This window comes from Leptodactylus fuscus, chromosome 6 (genome assembly GCF_031893055.1).
Source record: "Leptodactylus fuscus isolate aLepFus1 chromosome 6, aLepFus1.hap2, whole genome shotgun sequence".
NCBI classification, from domain to species: Eukaryota; Metazoa; Chordata; class Amphibia; order Anura; family Leptodactylidae; genus Leptodactylus; species Leptodactylus fuscus.
The window spans coordinates 35679020-35705863 of record NC_134270.1 but is presented as its reverse complement, the minus strand read 5'-3'; the positions used below and the strand labels follow the sequence as shown (position 1 = coordinate 35705863).

Genomic DNA, 26844 nt, shown 5'->3' with positions numbered 1-26844 from the left:
TGTATGGGGTGTGAGGGAATAATACTATATACTGGTCCTCATGTTATGTATGGGGTGTGAGGGAATAATACTATATCCTGGTCCTCATGTTATGTATGGAGTGTGAGGGAATAATACTATATCCTGGTCCTCATGTTATGTATAGAGGTGAGAGAGAATAATACTATATCCTGGTCCTCATGTTATGTATGGGGTGTGAGGGAATAATACTCTATCCTGGTCCTCATGTTATGTATAGGGGTGTGAGGGAATAATACTATATCCTGGTCCTCATGTTATGTATGGGGTGTGAGAGAATAATACTATATCCTGGTCCTCATGTTATGTATGGAGTGTGAGGGAATAATACTATATACTGGTCCTCATGTTATGTATGGGGGTGTGAGGGAATAATACTCTATCCTGGTCCTCATGTTATGTATAGGGGTGTGAGGGAATAATACTATATCCTGGTCCTCATGTTATGTATAGGGGTGTGAGGGAATAATACTATATCCTGGTCCTCATGTTGTATAGGGGTGTGAGGGAATAATACTCTATCCTGGTCCTCATGTTATGTATGGAGTGTGAGGGAATAATACTATATCCTGGTCCTCATGTTATGTATAGGGGTGTGAGGGAATAATACTATATCCTGGTCCTCATGTTATGTATGGAGTGTGAGGGAATAATACTATATACTGGTCCTCATGTTATGTATAGGGGTGTGAGGGAATAATACTATATCCTGGTCCTTATGTTATGTATGGAGTGTGAGGGAATAATACTATATACTGGTCCTCATGTTATGTATAGGGGTGTGAGGGAATAATACTATATCCTGGTCCTTATGTTATGTATGGAGTGTGAGGGAATAATACTATATCCTGGTCCTCATGTTATGTATAGAGGTGAGAGAGAATAATACTATATCCTGGTCCTCATGTTATGTATAGGGGTGTGAGGGAATAATACTCTATCCTGGTCCTCATGTTATGTATAGGGGTGTGAGGGAATAATACTATATCCTGGTCCTTATGTTATGTATGGAGTGTGAGGGAATAATACTCTATCCTGGTCCTCATGTTATGTATAGGGGTGTGAGGGAATAATACTATATCCTGGTCCTCATGTTATGTATAGGGGTGTGAGAGAATAATACTATATACTGGTCCTCATGTTATGTATGGAGTGTGAGGGAATAATACTCTATCCTGGTCCTCATGTTATGTATAGGGGTGTGAGGGAATAATACTATATCCTGGTCCTTATGTTATGTATGGAGTGTGAGGGAATAATACTATATCCTGGTCCTCATGTTATGTATGGGGTGTGAGGGAATAATACTATATACTGGTCCTCATGTTATGTATGGGGTGTGAGGGAATAATACTATATCCTGGTCCTCATGTTATTTATGGAGTGTGAGGGAATAATACTATATCCTGGTCCTCATGTTGTATAGGGGTGTGAGGGAATAATACTATATCCTGGTCCTCATGTTATGTATAGGGGTGTGAGGGAATAATACTATATCCTGGTCCTTATGTTATGTATGGAGTGTGAGGGAATAATACTATATCCTGGTCCTCATGTTATGTATGGGGTGTGAGGGAATAATACTATATACTGGTCCTCATGTTATGTATGGGGTGTGAGGGAATAATACTATATCCTGGTCCTCATGTTATGTATGGAGTGTGAGGGAATAATACTATATCCTGGTCCTCATGTTATGTATAGAGGTGAGAGAGAATAATACTATATCCTGGTCCTCATGTTATGTATGGGGTGTGAGGGAATAATACTCTATCCTGGTCCTCATGTTATGTATGGGGGTGTGAGGGAATAATACTCTATCCTGGTCCTCATGTTATGTATAGGGGTGTGAGGGAATAATACTATATCCTGGTCCTCATGTTATGTATGGGGTGTGAGGGAATAATACTATATACTGGTCCTCATGTTATGTATGGGGTGTGAGGGAATAATACTATATCCTGGTCCTCATGTTATGTATGGAGTGTGAGGGAATAATACTATATCCTGGTCCTCATGTTATGTATAGAGGTGAGAGAGAATAATACTATATCCTGGTCCTCATGTTATGTATGGGGTGTGAGGGAATAATACTCTATCCTGGTCCTCATGTTATGTATGGGGGTGTGAGGGAATAATACTCTATCCTGGTCCTCATGTTATGTATAGGGGTGTGAGGGAATAATACTATATCCTGGTCCTCATGTTATGTATAGAGGTGAGAGAGAATAATACTATATCCTGGTCCTCATGTTATGTATGGGGTGTGAGGGAATAATACTATATACTGGTCCTCATGTTATGTATGGGGTGTGAGGGAATAATACTCTATCCTGGTCCTCATGTTATGTATAGGGGTGTGAGGGAATAATACTATATCCTGGTCCTTATGTTATGTATGGAGTGTGAGGGAATAATACTATATCCTGGTCTTCATGTTATGTATAGGGGTGTGAGGGAATAATACTCTATCCTGGTCCTCATGTTGTATAGGGGTGTGAGGGAATAATACTATATCCTGGTCCTCATGTTATGTATAGGGGTGTGAGGGAATAATACTATATCCTGGTCCTTATGTTATGTATGGGGTGTGAGGGAATAATACTATATACTGGTCCTCATGTTATGTATGGGGTGTGAGGGAATAATACTATATCCTGGTCCTCATGTTATGTATGGAGTGTGAGGGAATAATACTATATCCTGGTCCTCATGTTATGTATAGAGGTGAGAGAGAATAATACTATATCCTGGTCCTCATGTTATGTATGGGGTGTGAGGGAATAATACTCTATCCTGGTCCTCATGTTATGTATGGGGGTGTGAGGGAATAATACTCTATCCTGGTCCTCATGTTATGTATGGGGGTGTGAGGGAATAATACTCTATCCTGGTCCTCATGTTGTATAGGGGTGTGAGGGAATAATACTATATCCTGGTCCTCATGTTATGTATAGGGGTGTGAGGGAATAATACTATATCCTGGTCCTCATGTTATGTATGGGGTGTGAGGGAATAATACTATATACTGGTCCTCATGTTATGTATGGGGTGTGAGGGAATAATACTATATCCTGGTCCTCATGTTATGTATGGAGTGTGAGGGAATAATACTATATCCTGGTCCTCATGTTATGTATAGAGGTGAGAGAGAATAATACTATATCCTGGTCCTCATGTTATGTATGGGGTGTGAGGGAATAATACTCTATCCTGGTCCTCATGTTATGTATGGGGGTGTGAGGGAATAATACTCTATCCTGGTCCTCATGTTATGTATAGGGGTGTGAGGGAATAATACTATATCCTGGTCCTCATGTTATGTATAGAGGTGAGAGAGAATAATACTATATCCTGGTCCTCATGTTATGTATGGGGTGTGAGGGAATAATACTATATACTGGTCCTCATGTTATGTATGGGGTGTGAGGGAATAATACTCTATCCTGGTCCTCATGTTATGTATGGGGGTGTGAGGGAATAATACTCTATCCTGGTCCTCATGTTGTATAGGGGTGTGAGGGAATAATACTATATCCTGGTCCTCATGTTATGTATAGGGGTGTGAGGGAATAATACTATATCCTGGTCCTCATGTTATGTATAGGGGTGTGAGGGAATAATACTATATCCTGGTCCTCATGTTATGTATGGGGTGTGAGGGAATAATACTCTATCCTGGTCCTCATGTTGTATAGGGGTGTGAAAGAATAATACTATATCCTGGTCGTCATGTTGTATAGGGGTCCGTCAGTATATAGGAGCAGCAATGGTGCAATTGTGGAGGAATTTACTGAAGACTGGCATCCCCTACAAAATTCTCCAACTGGGGCGAGGTGTGTCCCAATTATCAAGAAGCACCTTAATAAATCAGGTGCACGCCATGTGCCAGAGTGAAGATCTACGCCTGGCCAAGGTGTACCAGGTCCGGCTTGTTTTGCCCACTTTTCCAAAAATTATCGAGCAATGGGTGTGGGGCATCTTTGGTGCAAAAAAGTCTGTGTGCAAAAAATACACAACATTAATATCCATCTGTGTCGGCAAACTGGTGTAGGTGGGTTCAAGGGGTTGTCCAAGATAAGTCGTTTTTTTCCAATAGCCCCAGGAAAGGTGAGAACCCCCCAAACATACTCACCTGTCCCCCGTTCTCTGATGTCTCCCACCGCGGCCCAGGTCTGTCGCTCCCAGTACCTCTTCTGGTCCTTGCCGCATGTGACCACTGAGGACAATCAGCAGCCTAAAGATAGGACATCACAGTTGACATGTGGGAGTGACGTCCTGGTTCCAGTGGATATGCAACGGGTTACTAATACATTGTTAGACAGACACAAGGGTACTGCTCTATGATAAGATATGGAAAGAAAAGGGGTTTACACACTGTTCCGGCACAGGAGTCCTCTACTGTCTTTTTCCACCACATTATACTTACTTGCCAACTCTCCTGGAATGAGGGGCGACCCAGTAGCTATAGGGGGTGCAGAGATAGCAGTTGCTACTGGGCCCCGAAACCTGAAGGGGCCCCAAAGGTCCCACTGCCACATAAAATATACCACTATTCTAAATGGTAGATAGTATTAAGGAGCATCATTACTGATGTTGCTTTGGATACCAGGAGCTTCAAGTTACGTCTTTGGGGTGACACTTTGGTTAGTGGTCATGGTAATAGGGGCATGGTCTCACCCCAAAATACTTTGCAGTGCAATGCAGCAGAGAGCAATTCTCAAATATTGGTAATATGATATAAAATTGTGTATAAATCGAAAGCCCAAAGTGGTTGTGGAAAGTAGTTTTCTCAGCATTTGATAATGGATGATGTATCCGTATTAACAGGCCAAAAATATTAGTCAGTGGGGGTCCAACCCCTGGCACCCCTATCAACTGATGCAGGGAGCTGCCACCATCAGAACTATACAGTGGATAGCGCTGAAAGCAGACAGATCTGTCCAAGTGTAGTGGCCCTTCCTGAGTACTGTAACTCAGCTCCCACTTTATGAATGGCTATTGGGGACACTCAAGTTGTGGCTTAAACCCAGTGTCCAAACCGAATGGCAACCAGAGTCCATCCTCTATGACTGCTAAAGTGACGGCATGAACAGCTCTAAACAGAATGGCTTCAGTAAACATGCCAAAGAGCCGCCATGAACAGTAGCAGCTGCTATATCTCCTCTTCTTCACTGCAGCCTCCCTGCTGGTTACCAATAAACATGCACTCGTGACATTTCCTCTCCTGACACTGATTTCTGCAACCAGTGACTTCTCTCTTCTGTGCATCAGATTTGAAGCCTTGCATAAGACTTTCCTGCCTCTTGATCAATCTTAGTTTTTTTGTTTTTGGAGACTTACGAAATTTTTAGGGTTGACAACTGTGGCCTAGATAAAATGTGCTGGTATTGTAGAAGTATTATCCTAGTTCTTATGCAGGCAGGGCCCGGGGGGGAACATTTGCCTTGGCCAAATTTTTTTACATCAATTCGGAGAACTTTTTTTTGCTCCTCCTTCTGCAGTTTTTTCTTCGACTATATAATATATTTGAGGGCATCTTGATTAAACCAACTCGCATATTTTGGCATTGGTCTCTATGCACACAACCGTACATATGTTTGGTCATTGTTCTATCTGTTGTGTTTTTTTGTCTTTTTAACAGATAGCACTCTGACCCATTCTTTTCTACTAGACCGTCTCAAACTCCTCTTTAGATTCCTCCAAGTGAATCTGCACTTACTGAAGATTCTAGGAATTTTTACATTACCATGGCCATATTGAAAGTTATAGCGGACCTCCAGTTATAAACAAATTTTCATAAATGAATAGTACATGTGAATATAAGAAACTTTGTAATATATCTTATTAAAGAGATCTGTTTTCTTCTCCACTTTTCACGTATTAGTCTATGAATAGGGGAGGGAGGATAAAAATGACACTCTGTAATCGCTGCCTCTACACACAGCTAGGTTTGTAGATAAGAGTCTACAAGTGCACAGAATGAAGCAATAAATCTATTAACCAGCTGGCAGGGGCACTAATCCACCCCTCCCTTCTCCATAGAGCTCTATGTGTGAGACTGTATACCGAGACGACTATAATGGAGACAAGCAGTTAAATTGAAGATAAGGAGCAACTTAATAAGTGAAGTATCTTTAACAAGATACAAAGTTTCTTATAGTCAAATGTACTGTTCATTTCTATAAAGTTGTTCATAAATTTTTTTTCAAATATGAATAATAAAAAAATGTGTTGAATTTTAATGATTTTCTCTAAACATCTTAGTGTAGAGAGTCATTGGTCTTGTTGGTTGCCAATGGATTTGATCATGAATGCAGGCACTTTCTATGGTCTAGCACACATTCAACATTTTGCTATTGTGGCCGAGTTCTCATGCATGTTGTGTTCCTGTCTGATAATCTCAAGGAATAAATACTATCCTCATGCTATAAGAGAGGAATTGTGTATATGTTCTACGGTGTAGTTATTTATTTGGTCTAATTCTGGATTTCATTCATTGGAGTGGCGAGGTCATGTCCTTTGTGTAATTGTGTTTGCTAAGTCTGAGGTTTCCTGTGTATAGTAATTGCACTTCGCAGCTTAGGCTACAGATGGGGAACTAAATCTCAGGGGTTAAAGGGGTTTCCCCGACTTGCAGGCTGTGTGCTCTGTCACTTCCTGATTTGCTCAGTAAATTGGTGTGCGGGGTTTCACTTGCTCTGCTTAGCTCTTTTCATAGCAGTACCTGTATGCACTCAGTAATGAGGGATGGTTGTAAATAAGTTAGCACAGAAACACTGGAAGATGCACAATATGAAGCTGATGTAGAAGAGCTGGATTTGATAGGTGATGAAAATCCCAAATTTACATGCTACAGGACCAAGAGTCAGCTTGCAATAAACTCAGTTTTAGGTCTGTGTTACATACAGGGGTAACAGACTCCCTGTCTCAGGCCTTATCAGCAAAATTCAATTAGCTGACTGATAACTGGTAGAGGGAGATAAACAGCTCAGAAATACAAGCACCGAGAACTCAGCTCCCCCTCCCTCCTGAGAGCAGGGAGTTATGTCACTTGTCCTGGGTGAAGAGATAAGATCATCCCCAGGTCTGTGGTTATGGAAACGCAGTGTAAACAATGAAGTGAATAATCTCAGATAGGAGCCAAACAAAGCAGTTTTGCTGAAGCAATATATTTAGGAAAAGTCTTGAATCCATATAAGCTAGCAGTATAGATAGGATCCTTGAGATGGGACAACCCCTTTAATTCATTTGTGGTCATTATATTAATAAACCGTTTTAGGTGGCTTACAACCAGAGGTTCTGACTACTTTTTTGGGGCAGGAAGCATCCAAAACTGTATCTCAAACAAAAGAGAAAAGAAAATCAACATGTATGTCAGAATTCATGTTTCATAACCATCCGGGTACAGGCTTGTGTTTGGGGAACACAAACCTATAGCTATGACATCAAATAGGGGGATGATGCCACTTCCAAACCACACCAAATTATGTATCTATAGACTGAAGTATGATTTGAGCTTCATGTTTGGTATGCCTGGACTTGTGAAAACATTTGGCATTGCTTGCCAAGAATATCCTACCTACCAGCGCCTACTTTTAACGTCAACGTTAAATAACCAATCGCAGATGTCATGTGTCATCAGCCATCTGGGTGCACTCATTGTGGAAGGCACAATAGATCAACACAAGTATGCATCTATCCTTGCGGACCATGTTCACCCCTACATGTGAAACGGTTTTCCTCAGGATGACGGCATCTACCAGCAGGACAATGTGACGTGTCATAAAGCTCGCAGTGTACGTGCGTGGTTCGAGGAGCACCAGGATGAGTTTACCGATCTCCCTTGGCCAGAAAATTCCCCGGACTTAAACCCAATAGAGAATCTGTGGGACCACCTCGATCGGGTTGTTCGCGCCATGGATGCTCAACTGCGTAACCTAGCACAGCTGGCCACGGCACTGGAGTCGGCATGGCTCAACATCCCAGTGACATCATCACAACATCCCCTCTCTTCCTGCATGTCTCACAGCGGTCCACTCTGCCAAAGGTGGTTATTCTGCATTTTGACAGGTGGTCACATTAATGTGACTGGACTATGTATGTGTTTCATATGTTGTCTTTCATCCATTTATATAGTGCAATGGTTGTTATTTTTTGGATAGTCCATGTTATCCACTTTTAGCCCAGAACCTACTTATCTATTACTCTCTTAAATACATTCTTCATTGACATAACTGGTTACCTTGGTTACACGAAATTTATTTTTCTTTGCAAGATTGTATGAATATAAAATTCTTGATTTTGAAATAAAATATAAGGAGGGTCCTTTAGAGACATATGTGCTGTGAAAGTGTAATTTATGACCACTGGAAACCCCATTGTTGGTGGTCCCAGTGGTCATAAATTAGACTTCAGCCCCTATGTCTCCTTATGAAACTGTATACAAGGAAATCTGTCTCTTTGCCCATAGTCACCAATCGCAGCGCAGTTTTCATTTCAAGAGCTCTTATAGCATATGACGTGAGCTGTGACTGGTTGCAGGCGCTGAGCAGCCATCATTTTTAAATACCCGACAACATATTGAGCAGTATGCCGAGTTCTAGAGCGAGCTACACCAAAATGGCGCTTGGACATGTGCAGTACCACTCTGAACGAAGTGGAACTGCGCATGCCCAAGAATTGAAATTCAGCAGCGCGTTCTGGAAGGAAGAACATCCAGGGAGGAGGAGGGTCATACGGGGCACAAGCAATGGAGGGCGTGAATAAAGGTATGACGTGGGGAAGGGGGTGCTCACAGGCCATGGGAGACGTCCAAGGTGCTTGGTGAGCTGGACAGACTGAATACTGAGCTCCAAATCTACATCCTTTGTTGCTTTTATTTCTTTCCAAGACAAAAAACTTGAGGCCAACACTAGAGCCTTTGTGCGACTCAGGAAAAACGGTCACCGATTCTCCTAAAATAAGATAAAATACGATTAGAGGCCACAAGTGTGTATGTAGTTTCCTGTAGCTCAAGAAATATACCGATATTTACAAAAACGTATATGACAATAAATGCGTCTGTAGGCGGCAGAACATCATCATTATCCTCCTCAGCCCCCGCAGAGATAATGTAAGGAACCGTCTGTACTTGTGATCGCTATGATGACAGCTGGATCTAGTTGTGCAGCAGGTGGTAAGATGCTATCTGGTAAGAAGCTAGTGTGTGGCCACTTGAGTTGGAGATTGATCTTGTCACGTTTGTAAAGAAGCATAAATAAAACAAAAATTAAAGGGGTTGTCCGGAATAAACTGAAATTTTGACACCCCCTTCCCCCGCCTAACTTCCACTTTACTCCCTACAAAAAAAAAAAGTGTATTTTTCCCATATTCATAGGCACATTTTCTGATTTCCTGGTGACGTTGTGTTTCATTATTTTCAGAGACGGGAGGTCACCAGTACTCCTCTGTTATTTGCGGGGTTGTCCTTATGAACGATTCCACCATCAAGCATTTGGCAATATCACAGTCAACTTTTAACTCACGTGTATGACCAGATTGTCTGTTATCCCCAAGCTAGTGAGTGAAGACTAGCTGCTATGATGTCTCCCATAGACAGCACATAAAGAAAAGAGGAGATTCTGCTCCATAACTCTTTCTCACTCATTCTCTGTATAAGACATTATAGAGATATATTGACCGGTATAGATGTGAATAAAGCAATTGGGATGAGAATGAAAACATACTAGTAGCTGCAGTACCAGGTCCAGTGTTTCTGCTTCGCTCTCACTTGATTCTTATTTCCTTCCCCATAGTCTAATATGATATTTTGGTGACCAACAATCCATCTTGGTCTTCCATGATGGATTCAGCAGAGTGCAGTGTAAATGTCATCTTAATAGGGAGAAGGGGACAAATCCAGATAAGTGGAGAAAGACAGCTTTAGTCTAAACTAAGGTAATATATTTTAATGTTTATGTTCATTTGTTGAAAAATAAATGATCATTTAAAGGGCCACTCTGGAACATGCATATCCTGAAACTCATTATAGCAGAGCACTATATTGGCTTTGGTCAATGCCTTCTCCATGCTCACTTGACAGCTAAATCATACAGAGGGACAATGAGGATCATAACCTACCTAAGTTTTTTTGCTTTTACTCTCCATCCAGTAACTGATGCCATCCTCCATGCTTGGTCTTTCTTGCTGTGTATTAACAAGCCTCTTCTTTAGGCATCTTTGGCTCAATGTCGTCCTCATTCAGATATTCCTGGTTTCTCTTTCTTTGTTATATTCTAACATGGACCACCAGATTCTGCTCTGAGCAGCTTGTGGGTCATCACTCTGACGTGTCCACATCCTACCCAGCCCATGTATGAGACCTTGACAGCACTGTAAGTGACCGTCTGCTTCACACCAAGTATGAGAAGGAGCTATCATAGGTCCTTCCTCCCAACTGTGGTCAGGCTGTATAATCTACATCAGACCAAGTGAAGATCACTCCGCACAGAGAACTAAATGATCCTGAAGTCTTCCTTCTTCTCTCCCTTAGCTGTTACGGACTCCTAGTATATCTTCTCTTCTCAGCATATGTGTCTACTTCCGTAATATATTACTGTTTTATTATCCTTTATCTGTATTACTATGCTGCTGTAAAATTCTGAAATTTCCCCACTGTGGGACTATTAAAGGATTATCTTATCTTAATGACTGTCACTGGTAGCCATTGTAAAATGGATCTACAGAGTAGATAGCGCTCCAAACAAACTTTAGGTTCTCCTTCCTTAGCAGCGCTTCCAAATCCACAGAATAAACCAGACTGAACAGAAGTGATGGAAGGTTTAGATGAAACCACCGTCCTGTGATGTGATAAATCTGATCCCTGGCAACCCTACAAGGCACATTTCATGAAACCTATCAATATAACACATAGAAAGACTGCCATTGCTGTGAACACAAACCAACTGCAGTGAAGACTTGTATTTTTAGTACTTCTTACAAATAAAACCTGAGCTTAAAGTGAACCTGCCAGTGCAATTTAGGACGCTAAACCACCAACAGGTCTTTACGGTAAAGCTGCACTTGCCACCAATGAACCAAAAAACCCAAAACTTTATACTTGCCTAGTGTGTGTGCTCCTAGCGCCTACACAGTGGTTCAGTAAAGCAGAGGAAAATACACCTTGGCTTCACTGTGCATGGCCAGTCCTTGGACACGTGCGGTGCAGCAGAGGTATACTCCCCAGGCTGAACTGCGCAGGCGCTGGGAACACCAGACCTTCTGTTAGACATGGAGTCTCAAAATACCCAGATTCCCTTTAAGATGTGAGTAAGCAGAACAGTAAGCCTCTACTAAATTTCGGTCTTATGATTGATCGTCTCGCTTTATACTCAGACACCTACTAGTACAATGAAGGGCTCATTATGGGTTTCATGATGGTAAGTTGCCCAAGTCTGGGTACAGAAAACCAACCCAATGCAGAACATTTCCACTGTCATGCTTTACAGAGGATACCTGGTTCTTTCATTTTCACTAAACACGCCATCTGGTACCATGGCTAAATAATTTACTACATATTTTCTAACAGGGCAGTCAGGCATGTGCTGGTCCGTTCAATGTCTAGTAACCAAGAACAGTAGTTCGCTATTTCCGTCAGCCCCATAAGCATTAAATTACGTAGTTACGGTATTATGTTACGTAGAAGGGTCCAAAACTCTCTTGTTCATGATCACAGGGCCTTTGGTGATAAATATGTCTGCTACACTGTGGATATGATATATGTCCATGGGTAGCAGTCTGTCTATCCAGTCCTGCAGATAGATGGTGTTTCCCACATGGGAACTGATGCCTCCATTGCAGGGACATCACTGCATATGTAAATGAGTTGACCTCTATTGTTTTCATGACTCCAAAGAGCTCATTTGCATATTGACAAAACACAAGTGATATCTCGCCAACAGATTCACCAATACACAAGGAGAAAATATAGTTTGATTCGGATGACCCTAACCTATTTATTGGCATTGCTGGGATGATATGTTGGGTTCTGGTGATAGAATCGCTTTAAAGGGATTTTATCATTAAAATCACATTTTTTCTCAATCACACTTAGGAATAACTTTAAGAAAGGCTATTCTTCTCCTACCTTTAGATGTCTTCACCGTGCCGCCGTTCGGTAGAAATCCTGGTTTTTGTCTGTATGCAAGTGAGTTCTCTCGCAACACTGGGAGCGGTCCTCGGCGCTTAAACAGCAATGGGGGCGTCCCCAATGCTGCGAGAGAACTCTCCAGCACCGCCTCCATCTTCTTCAGGAACGGGACTTATTCCGGAGCTACTTCTACGCATGCGCAGTTGGCTCTGCCATCGGGCCTTGGGCAGAGCAGACTGCGCATGCCCACAGGCCACAAGAAAATAGCCGCTTACACAGTTTATTGTGTAAGCGGCCATTTTCTTGTGGCCGCGCGCATGTGTAGTTGGCTCTGCCCGAGGCCTAGAAGATTGAAACCCAGGATGGAAGAAGACACAGGGAGAGGCCATTCCAAAACAATATGGAGGCGTCGCTGGAAATTTCTCTCACAGCACTGGGGACGCCCCCAGTGCTGCGAGAGAACGCATTTGCATACCGACGAAAACCGGGATTTCTACGGAATGGTGGCGCGGAGAAGACATTTAAAGGTAGGAGCGGAATAGCCTTTCTTAAGGCTATTCTGACATGTCAACCAGAAAAAAAGTGTTTTAATGGTAGACTCCCTTTAAGCTATTCTGCTAGTCCTGACTCCTGAAGAGAAGAATACGAGTAACCTTTGCTGACTTCATATACCAGAAACAAGCCAAGGACTCAGATTCGGTAAAAATCAATCATGTACACTCCATGGTTTGTCTTTCCCATCTTTATTAGAAGATACACCTACTGCAGTACATGATCCTAGTGACTTCCCAGCATGTAGGATGTACGACAGTCACTCTTAGATGGAGGAGAGGAATGTTTGCTCACAACATAAAGACAGAGACCATATTTCCATTATTATTTTTATAATTCCGCTCCATACGCACACGACAACAAGAAGGGACGATCGATTCATTATACCATACATAGAAGCGTAAGCTCTAGAGATGTGAGATCTACGGATGAGATTTAAAGCTGTACAGACAAATCTTACACACTATAGGGTATCCCCGCTATCTGCAGCTTGTCTTGGCCCTAATTCTGCACCAAACGTATACTTTATTGTGTTATGGCTATGTTACATATTGCTCTAGGCTTCTTTTCTAAGCTGCATGCTGTTACCCATAATGCCCTAATCTTACTTCCGACAAGGAGGGTCATTTCCTCAGCTTTGGTCCCTGGCCAGACCGAAGCTATTGAGCATTCATACAAGCATTACATTTATATATTATATTCACATGTTTCCGAGGCTGTGCCTATAGCGCACAGTGAGAGGAACAGTCAAAGAACAAATATACCAATTCGTAAAATAGAAACTAGGAGAAACTGCAATATGGTGTCGGTTGCTCTGGCAAGGAAGAAGTTAACTTGCAAACACTTCACAGCTATTAATGCTAGGCTTTATCATTTTTGCTCCAGTTTTTAATACAGGTTAACCTTCTCATGCCAGGGGTACCCACTACACACCTCTTAGCCTCACCAATTACCTATGCAAACCCTTGCAGATACCAATCAGATTCATTGCTAAGCAAAAGGGACAAAAAATACACAACGGGCCAGCCAGCCGTTACTTCTGGAGTGTTGTCCTGAACATCAGCTCCTACATATACACTACACACCACATCACTCCATCCTGCTGAGGGCGTCACAGTCGCTGGACACTGGATTTCTCATTGATTTACAGTCTGTTCAGAGATTGAAGCCTTCGTGCTGCTCCCACTGTAAGATCCATATAGCATTCTGCACCTCAGACTATACTGGGGACATAAGAGTCCAATAATATGGGAGACAATAACAGGGAATTGCAGGAAAAGCTGGGTTGCGGCAGATGTATATGAGTTCTGTGTATATACACTGAGCATGTAGATATACAGCTGAGGCAATAGTAGTGAGCGAGGGGCGCAGCCAATGATGTAACACTGACGACAGAGTGAAAGAGGAATGTGCGGATCAGGCCAAGGTGACTTGTTTTTCCTCTGGGGTTTCCTCCAGGAGTTGCATAATCAGTTCATGAAGTGGCCTACAGACCTTGGCGTAACCAGCGGCTGTGAGATGGAGGAAATCAAACATGTCATGTCGAGATATAGTGCCATCTGAGTGGACAAATCCGAAATCTACATCCAGGAGCTGGACTCCAGGAAGACGTGGAAGCCATGAGCGCAGTATCTCGTTCACCCGCGCATTCTTCTTACGCAGTGGATTCGGCTTCTCTCCACGGGGTAGTAATCCCTGCGGGAGAATATGGACTCATCAAAAACATGTAGGAATATTGATGAGGAAGAGTGGCAATAAAACATATTATTGGAATGATTTTATGGTCTGGAGGTCAGCCATGATTTCCTTACTGTGGCCGGGTTATCTTCTTACGCATGTAGTGTCTGCCTGATAACCTGTACATAATAAGGGAATCATGGTTACGCTCACAAGTCCGCTGAATAGTGAGGCACGACCTCCATGGATTGGATCTCTTTCCAGTACATCCCATAGATGCTGGATCAGACTGGGGAATAGGTTTCTGAACCAATTTTGGGATGAAACCAGATGGGCTCATCTTCACTTCACATCTATGAACCTCGTGCACCCACGACCCTGTTGTCCTTCCTTAGAAAACCTGTTAGTGAGACAGAACACATGGGTGGCCCTTACATACCATGACTATAGTTTTCGCCTGTGGCTGCAATGTGTTGATCAGCTTTATGATGGCTTCTATTCCACCGGCAACTTCTTCAGCTGTGTTTTCATGATTATTGGTACCAATCCACAAGACAATAACCTGTTGAGAAAAGTACACAAAAAATTCTATATATATGTAGTTGTGCAATTCTCAGTACACACCAGACTATCCTCATCCCCTCTCATTGGAGGCAGGGAGGTCTAGCAGAGGACTGAAGGGACGATCCCTATTCATTCACTACATGAAGGTCCCGTACTTGCTGCCATGCCAGCAAAATATACCACTCGTGCCACTTTTGGCACATGTGCCAATGGTTGCCGACCCCTGCACTAGACCCTTCTGCTTATGGCCTTAAAATAACAGAGAGAGGCCCCCTTGCTACTTTGTCATTGGCAAATCGTATTAGGACGTATGTCGTGGCCAATGCTGTTAACTACTGTGAGTTTTACCCACTCCCTTTAAGCTTGTGTGAACATACACTGTGGATTCCCAGCATGGGGTTTTGTAAAACGTTCTTCATTTTCATTGTACTAGTCCCTGTGTATAAAGAGGCAGTACTCACATTCAAGAACACACTCACCTCTGCTAGGCAGGTCTACCTCACCACACTCATATCTGCCCTATCCCGCAACCCCAACAAGTAATTCACTACCTTCAACTCCCTCCTCCGTCTTCTGGTGCCCCCTCCCTCATCACTTATCTCAGCTAATGACTTTGCCTCTTATTTCAAAAGTAAAATTGACACCATCAGAGACAGTCTCCCCCTACACCCCCGGCAGCTACTCTACCCAACTGCTTAGTGCTCTTCATGTTTAACTTGTTTCTCCACCATTACTGATGAATGTTCTCCACCCTAATCTCTAAATCCCACCTCACCTCCTGCATGGTTGACCCGATCCAGTCACATCTCATCCCCAAACTTACTGAAGTCATTACTCCGGGCCTAACCCATCTCTTCAACCTATCCCTAATCAATGGATCCTTCCCCTCTGCCTTGAAACATGCCACAGTCACACCTATAGTTAGGAAACCGTCCCTCGACCCGTCCTCTCCAGCCAACTATCGTCCCATCTCACTGCTCCCGTACGCCTCAAAACTACTTGAGCAACACGTCCACTCAGAACTCTCCTCCTATCTCTCGTCCAACCTGCTCTTTCACAGACTTCAGTCAGGCTTCAGACCCCGGCACTCCACTGAAGCTGCCCTAACAAAAGTCACTAATGACCTTCTAGCTGCCAAAGCCAAGCGCCATTACTCTGTCCTCCTCCTCCTTGACCTCTCCTTTGCCTTTGACACAGTTGACCACTTCCTTTTGTTAGAAACATTCTCATCCCTTGGTATCTCATACCTGGCCCTTTCCTGGATCTCCTCATACCGCACTGACCGCACATTCAGCGTCTCCCACTCGCACACCACCTCCTCTCTCTGTAGGTGTCCCCCAGGGCTCCGTCCTAGGACCCCTCCTGTTCTCCATCTACACCCATGGCCTGGGCCAACTCATAGAATCTCATGGCTTTCAGTACCATTGCTATGCTGATGACACCCAAATCTACATCTCTGGACCAGACATTACCTCCCTGCTGGTCAGAGTTCCAGAATGTTTAGCGGCCGTAGCCTCCTTCCTCTCCTCCCGCTTTCTCAAATTCAACATGGAGAAAATGGAGTTCATTATCTTCACTCCCACCTTGTACGGGACCTCTACCTGACCCAGCTATCAAAGTTAATGGAACCACACTTACCCCTGTCTCACAGGTCCATTGACTAGAGCTAGCCCTGGACTCCGACCTTCAAGTCGCACATTCAAACCCTCAACATCTCCTGCTGCCTCCAACTCAAGAACATCCATCAAATCTGCTCCTTACTCACCCCAGAAACTGCAAAGATGCTCGTCCATGCCCATATAATCTACCGCTTAGATTACTGTAATACCCTTCTCCATGGACTCCCAGCATACACTCTCGCCCCCCTCCAGGCCACCCTAAACTGTGCTGCTCGCTTAATACACCTTTCCCCCCATTCTTCATCGGCCGTTCCCCTCTGCCAATCTTTTCACTGGCTATCTGTTGCCCAGAGAATACAGTTCAAGCTACTAACGCTGACATACAAAGCCATCCACAACCTGTCCCCTCCATATATCTCTGACCTAATCTCCCACTACCTGCCCACACGTAACCTCAGATCCTCCAATGACCTCCTACTCTGCTTACATCCGCTCCTCACACAACCGTCTCCAAGATTTCTCCTGTGCATCCCCCATACTCTGGAACTCCTTACCAAGACACATAAGACTGACCCCCACAATCACAGGCTTCAAGAAGGCCCTGAAGACTCACCTATTCAGGAAGGCCTACAACCCCCAATAACACTATCACCGCACTGCCATCTGTACAGTCTCTACCCTCACCTTCTGTCTCTATCTCTCTTCCCTCATAGACTTTAAGGTTCATGTATTCTTGTGGAACTCTTTAGGAAGTCAACACAGGCTTCTACAAGGTGTGGCTTTGGCCCTCTTTTGGAAGTATTTACTAGCCATGCTGACATGAGCAATAATATGACTGAGCTGGTGTATGTCAGCAAAGATGAAGAGACCACCAATCTCTGCCTCCTTGCTCCAAAGAGAAGACAAATTTGGTATCACAGATCTCCACGATGTGCATTCATCTCAAATGAGCTTAAAAATGAAGACGTCATATGGATCACATTAGTTCAGCCTAAGGCCATGTTTACACGTCCAGAATTATATTTGGATTCATGTGCAGATTCCACACTTAAATCCTACAAAACCTGTGACATTCCATTGACATTTACAGGAAAGGAAAATTTCATACATTAACATGTGCCTGAAGAAAATCCTTGCAGAATAAGGAATGGTGTTAACAACAAGGACAATTCGACTGTGGCAGATCTGCACCATGTAAATACAGACCAACCTAAGGCCATGGCTTAGGTGTTAGAAAAATAAAATGTCAGGACAGAAAGCGCTCTTCAGCCCCTGACATTTTATGATATGTGATCCTTCTAACTGGGGCCGTTCTTTCTCCTCTTACCTTAGGTTTGATATTCTCTAGTTCTCCATTCTGAAGCCTCCAAAGGACATGGCGTGTTGTGTCTCCACCAATGCCAAAATTGAGTGCATGAAGTGGAGAGAATAGCTCCCTCCAAATCTGTCAGGAAAAGAAGGTAAGAGATGTCACATATGTCATAGATGGAAGTCTGATCTAACCCCCTTTAATAATGGGTGGGTCCACCAAATGGTTGGAGAAAGGACGCAAATATATGTGGGTGGTCTGCACAAGTCCAGATCATGCGACAGAATTTGGAACAAGCAGCATGAACTTGTCATTTTTTCTGTCTTTTTTGTGATCCCTGGCTATAGTTATGTTTCTGTATTTTTTAGAACAATTCAAAGTGGGGCATTGGGTCCCCCTTTAGGGATACATTATTTGGGGTCCTCGGGGCAAGGCTGAAGTTTTAGCTTCTGTTAGTGATGCTTTTTATTTAATTTTATTATAATATTCATTTTATTAAATTTTTTTTTATATAAAATAATTCCAAGTCAGTGATAAGAGACTATGTAATGCCCCCCGAACCATAGTCATCATCATTTATGCCACAAAAGTGGTGGGAAAAATATGCAAATCTGTTTTGCAAGATGTAAATAGGAAAGTAGTGCCTCTGCTTGCTGCCCCCTAGGGGCAGTCCCCTTAAACATCATGCCTGACTTTTTCAACAAGCCTTAATGCTATGATGCAGGGTTTAGCCAAATCAGTATCCCAGCTGTGAACAGCGCTGTTTCCATCTGATTGGATCTCCTCAGCACAGCGTAGGGAAAACTGATTGGCCAGAGATGAGAGACTTCTAGACCAGGTTCTGGGGATAATATCTCTCCTTAAGGAGAGATGACCTTCTCAGGCGTATGGAGACTTACAAAAGTCTTTTTCGCTCCACTGGAGGATTAACAAAAGTTATACTTAAGTTAATCACTTAACAAAAGTGGTGTAGATTTGCACGGAGCGCTGGGAGAATGTGTCTAACTTATCATGAATCCAGCATACAATACACCACTCTTTAGGAATCAACCCCCAATGAGTCTCTCATAAGGTCAGAGAGCCTTGGAGGAATTATTAACAGGACATGTTTTATAGCAGATTTCCCCTGTAGCTGGTTCTGATATATTGGCCTCTTGAGTGCAGGATCTCCTGTAGATGGCACTGGTCAAACATGTGACCTCTGGGACCGCTTCCTGCACTGTATGACACACACCTAAGCAGGGGCGGTAACAAACCATCTCTCCTCTATGGGAAGTCTGGCTGTCTGACACTCTCCTGCCAAGCTGCAGACTTTGCAGAGACATTCACAGACATGTCTGCAGAAATATATATGGACCAGTTGGACGTTGAAAGGAGTTATCCGACCCCAGATTTTTCATACGGGTGACTTATACAGGTGTGTGATTTTTTTTTTTTTTTTACAAAAACTTGGCTCAAGGGATGACTTTCAATAGATCGCAGCGAGGTAGCTGCTCTGCTACGCACGAAACCCTGACACAGAATCAGGTCGTCTACGAACGATTTAGCACCGGGTTCCCAACGAACATACGATGCGCTGCGGGAGAGAGGCGGGGGGTTTTCGGCCGCGCTCCGGCCCAGTGGCGTGCGGCACTACGCGCCGGCAGTGTGGGGGACGAGCCCTTCCCCGACGGCTATCCCAGGCCAACCTGGGCTCCTCGGCACTGCGGTATCGTCACGTTTAGGGGGGATTCTGACTTAGAGGCGTTCAGTCATAATCCCACAGATGGTAGCTTCGCCCCATTGGCTCCTCAGCCAAGCATATACACCAAAACCAGTGTGTGATTTGTGACCCTGCATAGATCAGCTGTGGATAGGTCATCAGTATAAAAACTCAATTTGTGGCCAGAAAACCCCTTTAAGACAGTCAGTGCTCTGCTACTGGCAAAATGACATCTGTTTCATTCTGTATGAATTTTAATTTGTGATTTTATAAAACTTACGATGAAGAGGACTGCATTGATAGAATTAGCTCTCACCTCATATTGCTGCAGTATCTGCACCATGGAATCACCGACAAACAAAACATCCGGCTCCTTGTCCTTACAGTCTAAGACAAACCTGTTGTGCTGGAAAAGTGAGAAAATGAACCAGTTTAATAGTGATCCAGACTAAGTGTGTACACTGACAAATATTTAGCTGAATGGGTATAAAGTAGGTCTATTAAAGCGACCGCCTCTGTACATATAGAGTTATATTAAGCACTAAGATTGTTTCCTTACTGGGATTACACTAGAGGCTAATAGCTGCCATCATACACCTTATGTGTGTCAACAATATGGCAGCAGTAGTCCAAGACCATCTAGGAAAACTGTATAGACACCCATTATGAGTGCCGAGTTTGCAGTAGAATGCACTCTGATGAATCTCTGAGTAGCATCCAAGTACATCCCGTGATGTATTTACCTCTATCAGGGGCTTCCAATTCATCAGAACACAATGAATCAATAGCCCCCATAGAATGAATGGATCACAGAAGGCACTCGGGTGACACTTGGATGTCCCTCTGGGTGTCATCTGGTGCATTTCACTGCAAACGGCCCCACATCAGATGCACACTTGGTCGTGTGCATGGGATCTAATAAATGTCAATCTTATAACTTGCGATTATGTGCATGTGTCATACCTGGGACAGCCAGCGGTCATCACCCTGTACATCCTCAGCAGCATGAGGGACAGCAGCAGAGTTGGTGTCCCCCTGACTCATTATGTAGAAAATCTGACTGCAGAGAGAAGAAAGGGATATTATATAATCTCTAACTGAATAGACTGAGCAGAGACACATTGGCTAGAAAACATAAAGTAACAGCAGCATAATTTGCATTAGAATACAATTTGATCTACCTTCCCCAATTTCAGTAACGGACTCGTTCACACGGTCAAGAGTGGGCGGATTTTGGTGCTGAATCCACGTCACAATCCAACCCTTCACAATGGAGGTCTATGTAGACCACCAGCTTACTCTTTTCTGTGAGCGGCATGTTGCCGCTCACGGAAAAAAGAAGCGAGCTGCCCTTTCTTCAGGCTGATTCAGCCCCGGTGTCCGCCTCATGGCAGCACCCTCCTGACTAGGCCCATTTATTTGGGCCTACTCTGGAGTGGGGAGCCGCGACTATCAGAAGCCGCGACAGTCGTGGCAGGTGCATTTTGGCCCTATTACAATCGGGACCAAAATCTGCCAACTCCGCACCCCGTGTGAACTAGGGTGTGTTCACACAGCGGAAAATGAAAAGTACTTATCAGCAGTAAATCTTGAGCTGAGCACTCCGCGGCAAGATGAAGCAGGACACTTCTTTTTTCCGTGCCCTGCTGCCATCTCTGCCTCTCATTGAAAACAATGATAAGCGGATTCCGGGAGGAATATGCCCTGAATTCGAGGGCCAAACCCACCCCCAATTTTGCGACACATTCCTCTGTGTGAACACAGCCTAAGGCTGGTCTTACACGACCATAATGCTTTTACGGTCCGCATGTTGCAGAGTTGCTGATCATCAACATAGACTCTGCACTCGCCCATAGAGTTCTATGGGCGAGTCCGTGAAGTGCGGCCATTACGGACATGTTCTAAAATGTGCGGACCTCAGTTGCGGCCCGACACACCACGGATAAAATATCCGGTGGTGTAAGAGGCCGCATTGAGTATAATGTGTCCGCAAATGGTCCGAAATTGAAAACCCTCAATTGCGGACCATTTGCAGTCTTAAACTACGGTCGTGTAAGACCAGCCTAACAATGAAATGGTATCGAAACATAGATCCCTATAGATCGAGATGAAAAGAATTTCCATATCTGCAGCTCACCTAGCATGTCCTCGGGGGATGATATCCTCCGGCAATGTCTATGAGCTATACATCTGGTCAAGTTTAAAAGGGGTTTATTATGAGGTCGGATTATAATGTGGGTAAATGGGCAATCACTTGTCATTGGGCCCCAGGCTACAACCTATTTTACCCTTATGATAACACGCCTGGCTTTTAAAAGGGTCATGGCCTAAATAATCACCATTAATTGTAATGTATGTATGTAAAATGCCCTATCAATGCAATTCTGATTTAGGCCACATGCACCCAGTCCTACATTGGTGTATCCTTAGGATAGGTCCGATGCCTGGAACTCTGAAAATCTTTGAAGAAGGTGCAGTGTTGGGAAAGATGGGGGGGGGGGCACTACTGCTTCTTTATTTACAGGATGTGTCATCATATTTATTGGTCACATGGCCCATTTGCAGATCAGACTCATTGAATGGGATTGAATAGCAACCAGGCTGCAGTCTCTTTTACAGCTAATTGTAGGGGTGGTGGTTGTCAGACCCTCACTGATCTGATATTGTCAACCTATCCTAAGTATGTCATACAATAGCCCCTTTAAATCCACCTTGCGTGAAAGTGATGAATATGTTGGCATAAACCAGATACCTCCAAATAACCAACAATGAATACATTACCAATAACATTAGATCACAAGCAAGGAGTGTGTGCTGAACAATAAGGGTTAAAGAGCATCTCCACTCTCACCATGTAAGACTATTCGGGGACACTCACCCTTGACAAGAGCACCGGTACAACCTAGCTGTCAAATTATTAGCACATTTCCAGGAGGAATGACAGAAGAGTAAATTAGAAGGTAGTGTAAATGCGTCCCAATATTGTCATTTTATGAGAAATAAAGTATTCACTAAAACATCCATGTCTGGAGAGACAGCACAGCGATGGAACCGTTCATCATAATGTCGCTCACAGCCAAAGTCAACTCTGGCACATGGCTATTGGCGTGTAAGCCGGGCTAAGGGCTAGTTCACACGGGCGCAGAGGGGGTGGATTATAGCACGGAATCCACGTCATAATCCGCCCCTCACAATGGTGGTCTAGGGAGACCGCTAGCAAGATGCCACTAGCGGAAAGAAGAAACGAGCTGACCTTTCTTAAGGCGGATTCCGCGGCTGAATAAGCTGTGGCATCCGCCTCGCGGCAGCATCCTCCGTACTAGGCCCATTTATTTGGGCCTAATCCGGAGCGGAAAGCCACGATGGGATGCCGTGCACTGCACCGGCAACCGAGCGCGGCTGCCACGACTGAATACGCACACGCGTATTTGCGTGTGAACTAAGCCTGATACTTTTCTAGAGAGGAGTCCGATTTTCTCATAGACTTAGTTCATGCACATTTGTTGAATGAAGCCAGGTCAAACTTTAACTACATTGAGGACATGTACGTTCACTGGGGGAGCAAAAATCAGAAGTTATTAGGGCTTATTTTTTAAAAACCAGGTGGACAAACACCTAACGCATATTTGGGGCACTAGACCAATGGTACACAAGGACAAGTTATCGTTTCTTGTCCCAATAATAGGTTCCTTTTAAAAGGGTCACCTCATTGTGGCATTTATGGCTATATCCATAGGCTACACCATAAATTACCAGACCCAACAGATGCAGAGCCCACCTCATGTGTTCATCTCTCCATTCTGAAATAGCCAAGGCTAGGACTCGCATCTATCGGGTATATATAGAGCATTCTTTGGCTATAGACAAAAAAGCTGAGATAGGAATACCCCTTTAAGTGTCACCAGGGTGAGCAAACCACAACCCAATGTAGTCATAGACATATATATTATAATTTTTTCTGGTCTCCATCCATGGAGTGGAAGAAGCTGGCCAGGGCCCAGCAATGTGGACTTAAGATAGGTCATTAATATTAGATTAGTGGAGGTCTGACCCCTGATAGCCCCCCCTATTAAGTGATACACAAAGAATGGAGCAGAAAACAGATCTGGTCTCTGTGCAGTGGCGGAAATAAACCACTGCAGCTTAATTCACATCCACATTGAAGTGAATGAGATCTGAGCTTCAATAATGCAGCAGAACCAGCGCACAGTGTACAGAGCAGACTTCACATATTGCGCTGAAAAAAGGGTGACATGTTGGGTGTCCACTGATCCGATATTAATGGCCTGTCCTAAGGATGGGCAATCATAGTCAATGATGACATGTGTAGACAGAGGAGGTCAGCAATAAGTACAGCAACCACCATATTCCCCCCTAGCAGCAATGCTTCTAGTGTATAAGACCTCTCCTGGACTGAAAAGTATACACAATTCTGCAACAGCTATAATACGTGGGTGTGCAAGCAGTCTGGACATGATGTATGGTGTGAAGCAAAGACCCACTACTATGGCTGCCAGCCGCTTCTGTTACACTTCACAAAGAGCAGTGACAACTACAATTGTGTCTATTACATTATATTCACACACAACAAATACTGTATATTGCAGAAATCTCTGCAACGGAAAATCTGTTCCATCACATGAATGGAGCTGCAATGGTAGTAAGTAAATCAAATGAAGGTGACAGACACCGAATTCTGCTACAAATCTGCCACGTGTTAAAGAAGACCTTAGGGTTCCTTCACACAGGGCAAGAGGGGGCGATTTTTATTTTTTTATAGGGATCACAATGTACTTTTTTCCCCCTCATTTAAGTATGTCTTTCTTTTTTTTTTTTTTTTTTTTGTACAATGGGAGGAAATCCACGCAAACACGGGGAAAACATACAAACTCCTTGCAGGTGTTGTTCCTGGTGGGAGTCGAACTCAGGACTCAAGCGCTGCAAGGCTGCAGTGCTAACCACTGAGCCACCGTGTTGCCCCCTAAGAGGGGGCGATTTTTAACACGGAATCCACCTCAAAATCCGCCCCCCTCACAAAAGAGCTCTATGTAGACTGTTAGCGTTCATTTTCACGCTAGCGGTTTGTTTCCGATCCTGCAAAAAGCGAGCTGCCCTTTCTTCAGGCGGATTCTGTGGCTGATTCAGCCATGGCGTACACCTCGCGACAGCACCCTCCGGACTAGGCCCATTCATTTGGGCCTAATCTGAAGTGGAAAGCCGTGACGGAATGTGTTCACGCAGAAGACCGTGTGAACTCAGCCTGAGTTCACACCGAGTTTTTTGGTCAGGAATCCGCCTCAAGATCAGCCTCCCAATAGAACTCTATTGGGAGGTTTTTTTGGAGGCTGATTTTGAGGTGGATTCCTGACCAAACTTCAAGCTTCTTTGGTCATATATTAAGTGCTGCTCCACTGACTCTAGCAAAGTTGGAATTTTCAGCCCCTGCCATTTTGGGGTATTAAAGGGGTTTTCCAGGTAAAAATGGACAACCCTTTTAACATTTAAATCATCTGGGGGCAGTGGAAAAAAAAAATGCAGAAAGCCAATCAGCGAGGTGCCGGAATGTCACTACCTGTCACATCACGGGTCGCCTTCTTGAGGCCACAGATGACCATTGAGGCCAATAAGTGGCTTCAGCACAACTCTGGAAAAGACTTGCCGAAGCAGAAGAATGGGGAGTCGCAAGAGGAAAACGGAGCAACAGACAGGTGAGCATTTTTTTTAAATGCATCTGGCTAATTTAAACGTTAAACAGGCTGTCAATTTATGCCTAGAGAACCCCTTTAAGTGCAGTTAGTTTTGATATCTGATATAATGACTAGGGTTCCTACTGTGAGTTAGGAGAAGGCAAGGGGTGTAATACTGAGCCCTTAGGCTGACTTCACATGGGGTATTTTGGTCAGGATTTTGAGGCCGTATCTGCCTCAAAATCCTGACCATAAAGACGGCTCCCATTGATTTCAATGGGAGCCGGTCAGTTCTTTTTTCCGGGAGCCGTTTGTCCCAGCTCCCGGAAAAAAGAACGGACATGCTTATTCTTCAGGCGGAGTCGCCTCACGAATCGGCCTGAAGACACTCCCTCCTCCCGACTATGTAACGGTCAGTACTATCTCCAGGGGTCGGAGTAGTTCTCCATTGAAGCAGGAGTCATCTACCACTCTGACTTCAGTGAAGACCTACACATACCGGGAAAACCTAATATCTACCACTGCAAAGTTTGTTTTATTAAATCCCAACCACAGCCCGGCCTTCTATATATAAAACACTAAGCTATCCACTGACATTGACTGAAGTGGCACCTGCTTAACTGCTTGCGCCTCAATGGGGGGTGATACAGTAAGTACATAAGAGGGGCTCAAGAACCCCATTCTGTTAATTCTAAGGCTCCCCCCGTTCTTTGCACCTCCTGATAGACATTCAGCAGGTATCCTGGTAAAAAATTTGCACTAAGGTAATCCCCTCTAACCCTGTTCGCTCCACCTCTGCCATATTTTACAATGCTGTGAACCCCAAGCAGCTGCAGGGGTATAAAAGCTCCCACCAACCCTGTGCCACTAATATAAGTGTGCCTGATGTGGCACAAGGGCCCAGGTACAACTGATAGTCCCCCCCCCCCACGTCTCCATCCTCAAGCAAGTGACTGCCTAATTTACAGTGGTATCCCTATAGCAGCAGCCTGTGGTTACCCCCTGATGACTACAATGGGCTGCACTAGGGCATCACATCACTACACCAGGTGGCCTCCTCCTTAGGGCAATGTGACACTATCCCTGTATCCATGCACAAGGCTGATGGTGTCTGCCAGTCCTGGGGCTGTTCCATCCCATACATCATCCATATAGCAGCAGCCATACTGAACCTCAAGGCCGTGCTGGCTACACAAGGATGAATGAGGCCAGAGAATGGAGAAGGATCCGTGGTCTCTGCCCCTCACTGCCCGCAACACATCCAGTCACAGCGCAGGGCAGGGACCACAGGGCTCCTCCACCCATACACTGCACACAATGGACCAGTCCACAGCTCCCGCGCTACTACCCGGCCAAAATACACCCAGATACACATCTCATCCTCAAGAGCAGAATATACGTATTCTGGTGACGTCACTCACTCGGTTCTCCGGTAACTCCACCCCTTCCGGTCTAAGGGTCCCCCGGTTCGACTCCTGCTGGCGCTACCGCCGCTTCCCTACGTCACTTCCGTCTGCTCTGGCTGGGAATGGCTGGACCAATGACAGCTCCCGGAAGTGACGTTTGCGACACTCTCCCCCAGCGCC

The 26844-nt window shown here is 44.3% G+C and overlaps 1 protein-coding gene across 1 annotated transcript; it reads right to left on the bottom strand.

Annotated features, from left to right (window-relative positions):
- Positions 1-13015: 13015 nt before the first annotated feature.
- Positions 13016-26795, bottom strand: PAFAH1B2 (platelet activating factor acetylhydrolase 1b catalytic subunit 2). Its single transcript, XM_075279719.1, has 6 exons — positions 26680-26795; positions 20535-20631; positions 19888-19977; positions 17888-18004; positions 14817-14939; positions 13016-14395 (listed from the first exon to the last, which is right to left on the bottom strand). Exons 2-6 carry the CDS (start codon positions 20613-20615, stop codon positions 14117-14119), a joined length of 690 nt encoding a protein of 229 aa, XP_075135820.1. The 5' UTR covers positions 20616-20631; positions 26680-26795; the 3' UTR covers positions 13016-14116.
- Positions 26796-26844: the final 49 nt, after the last annotated feature.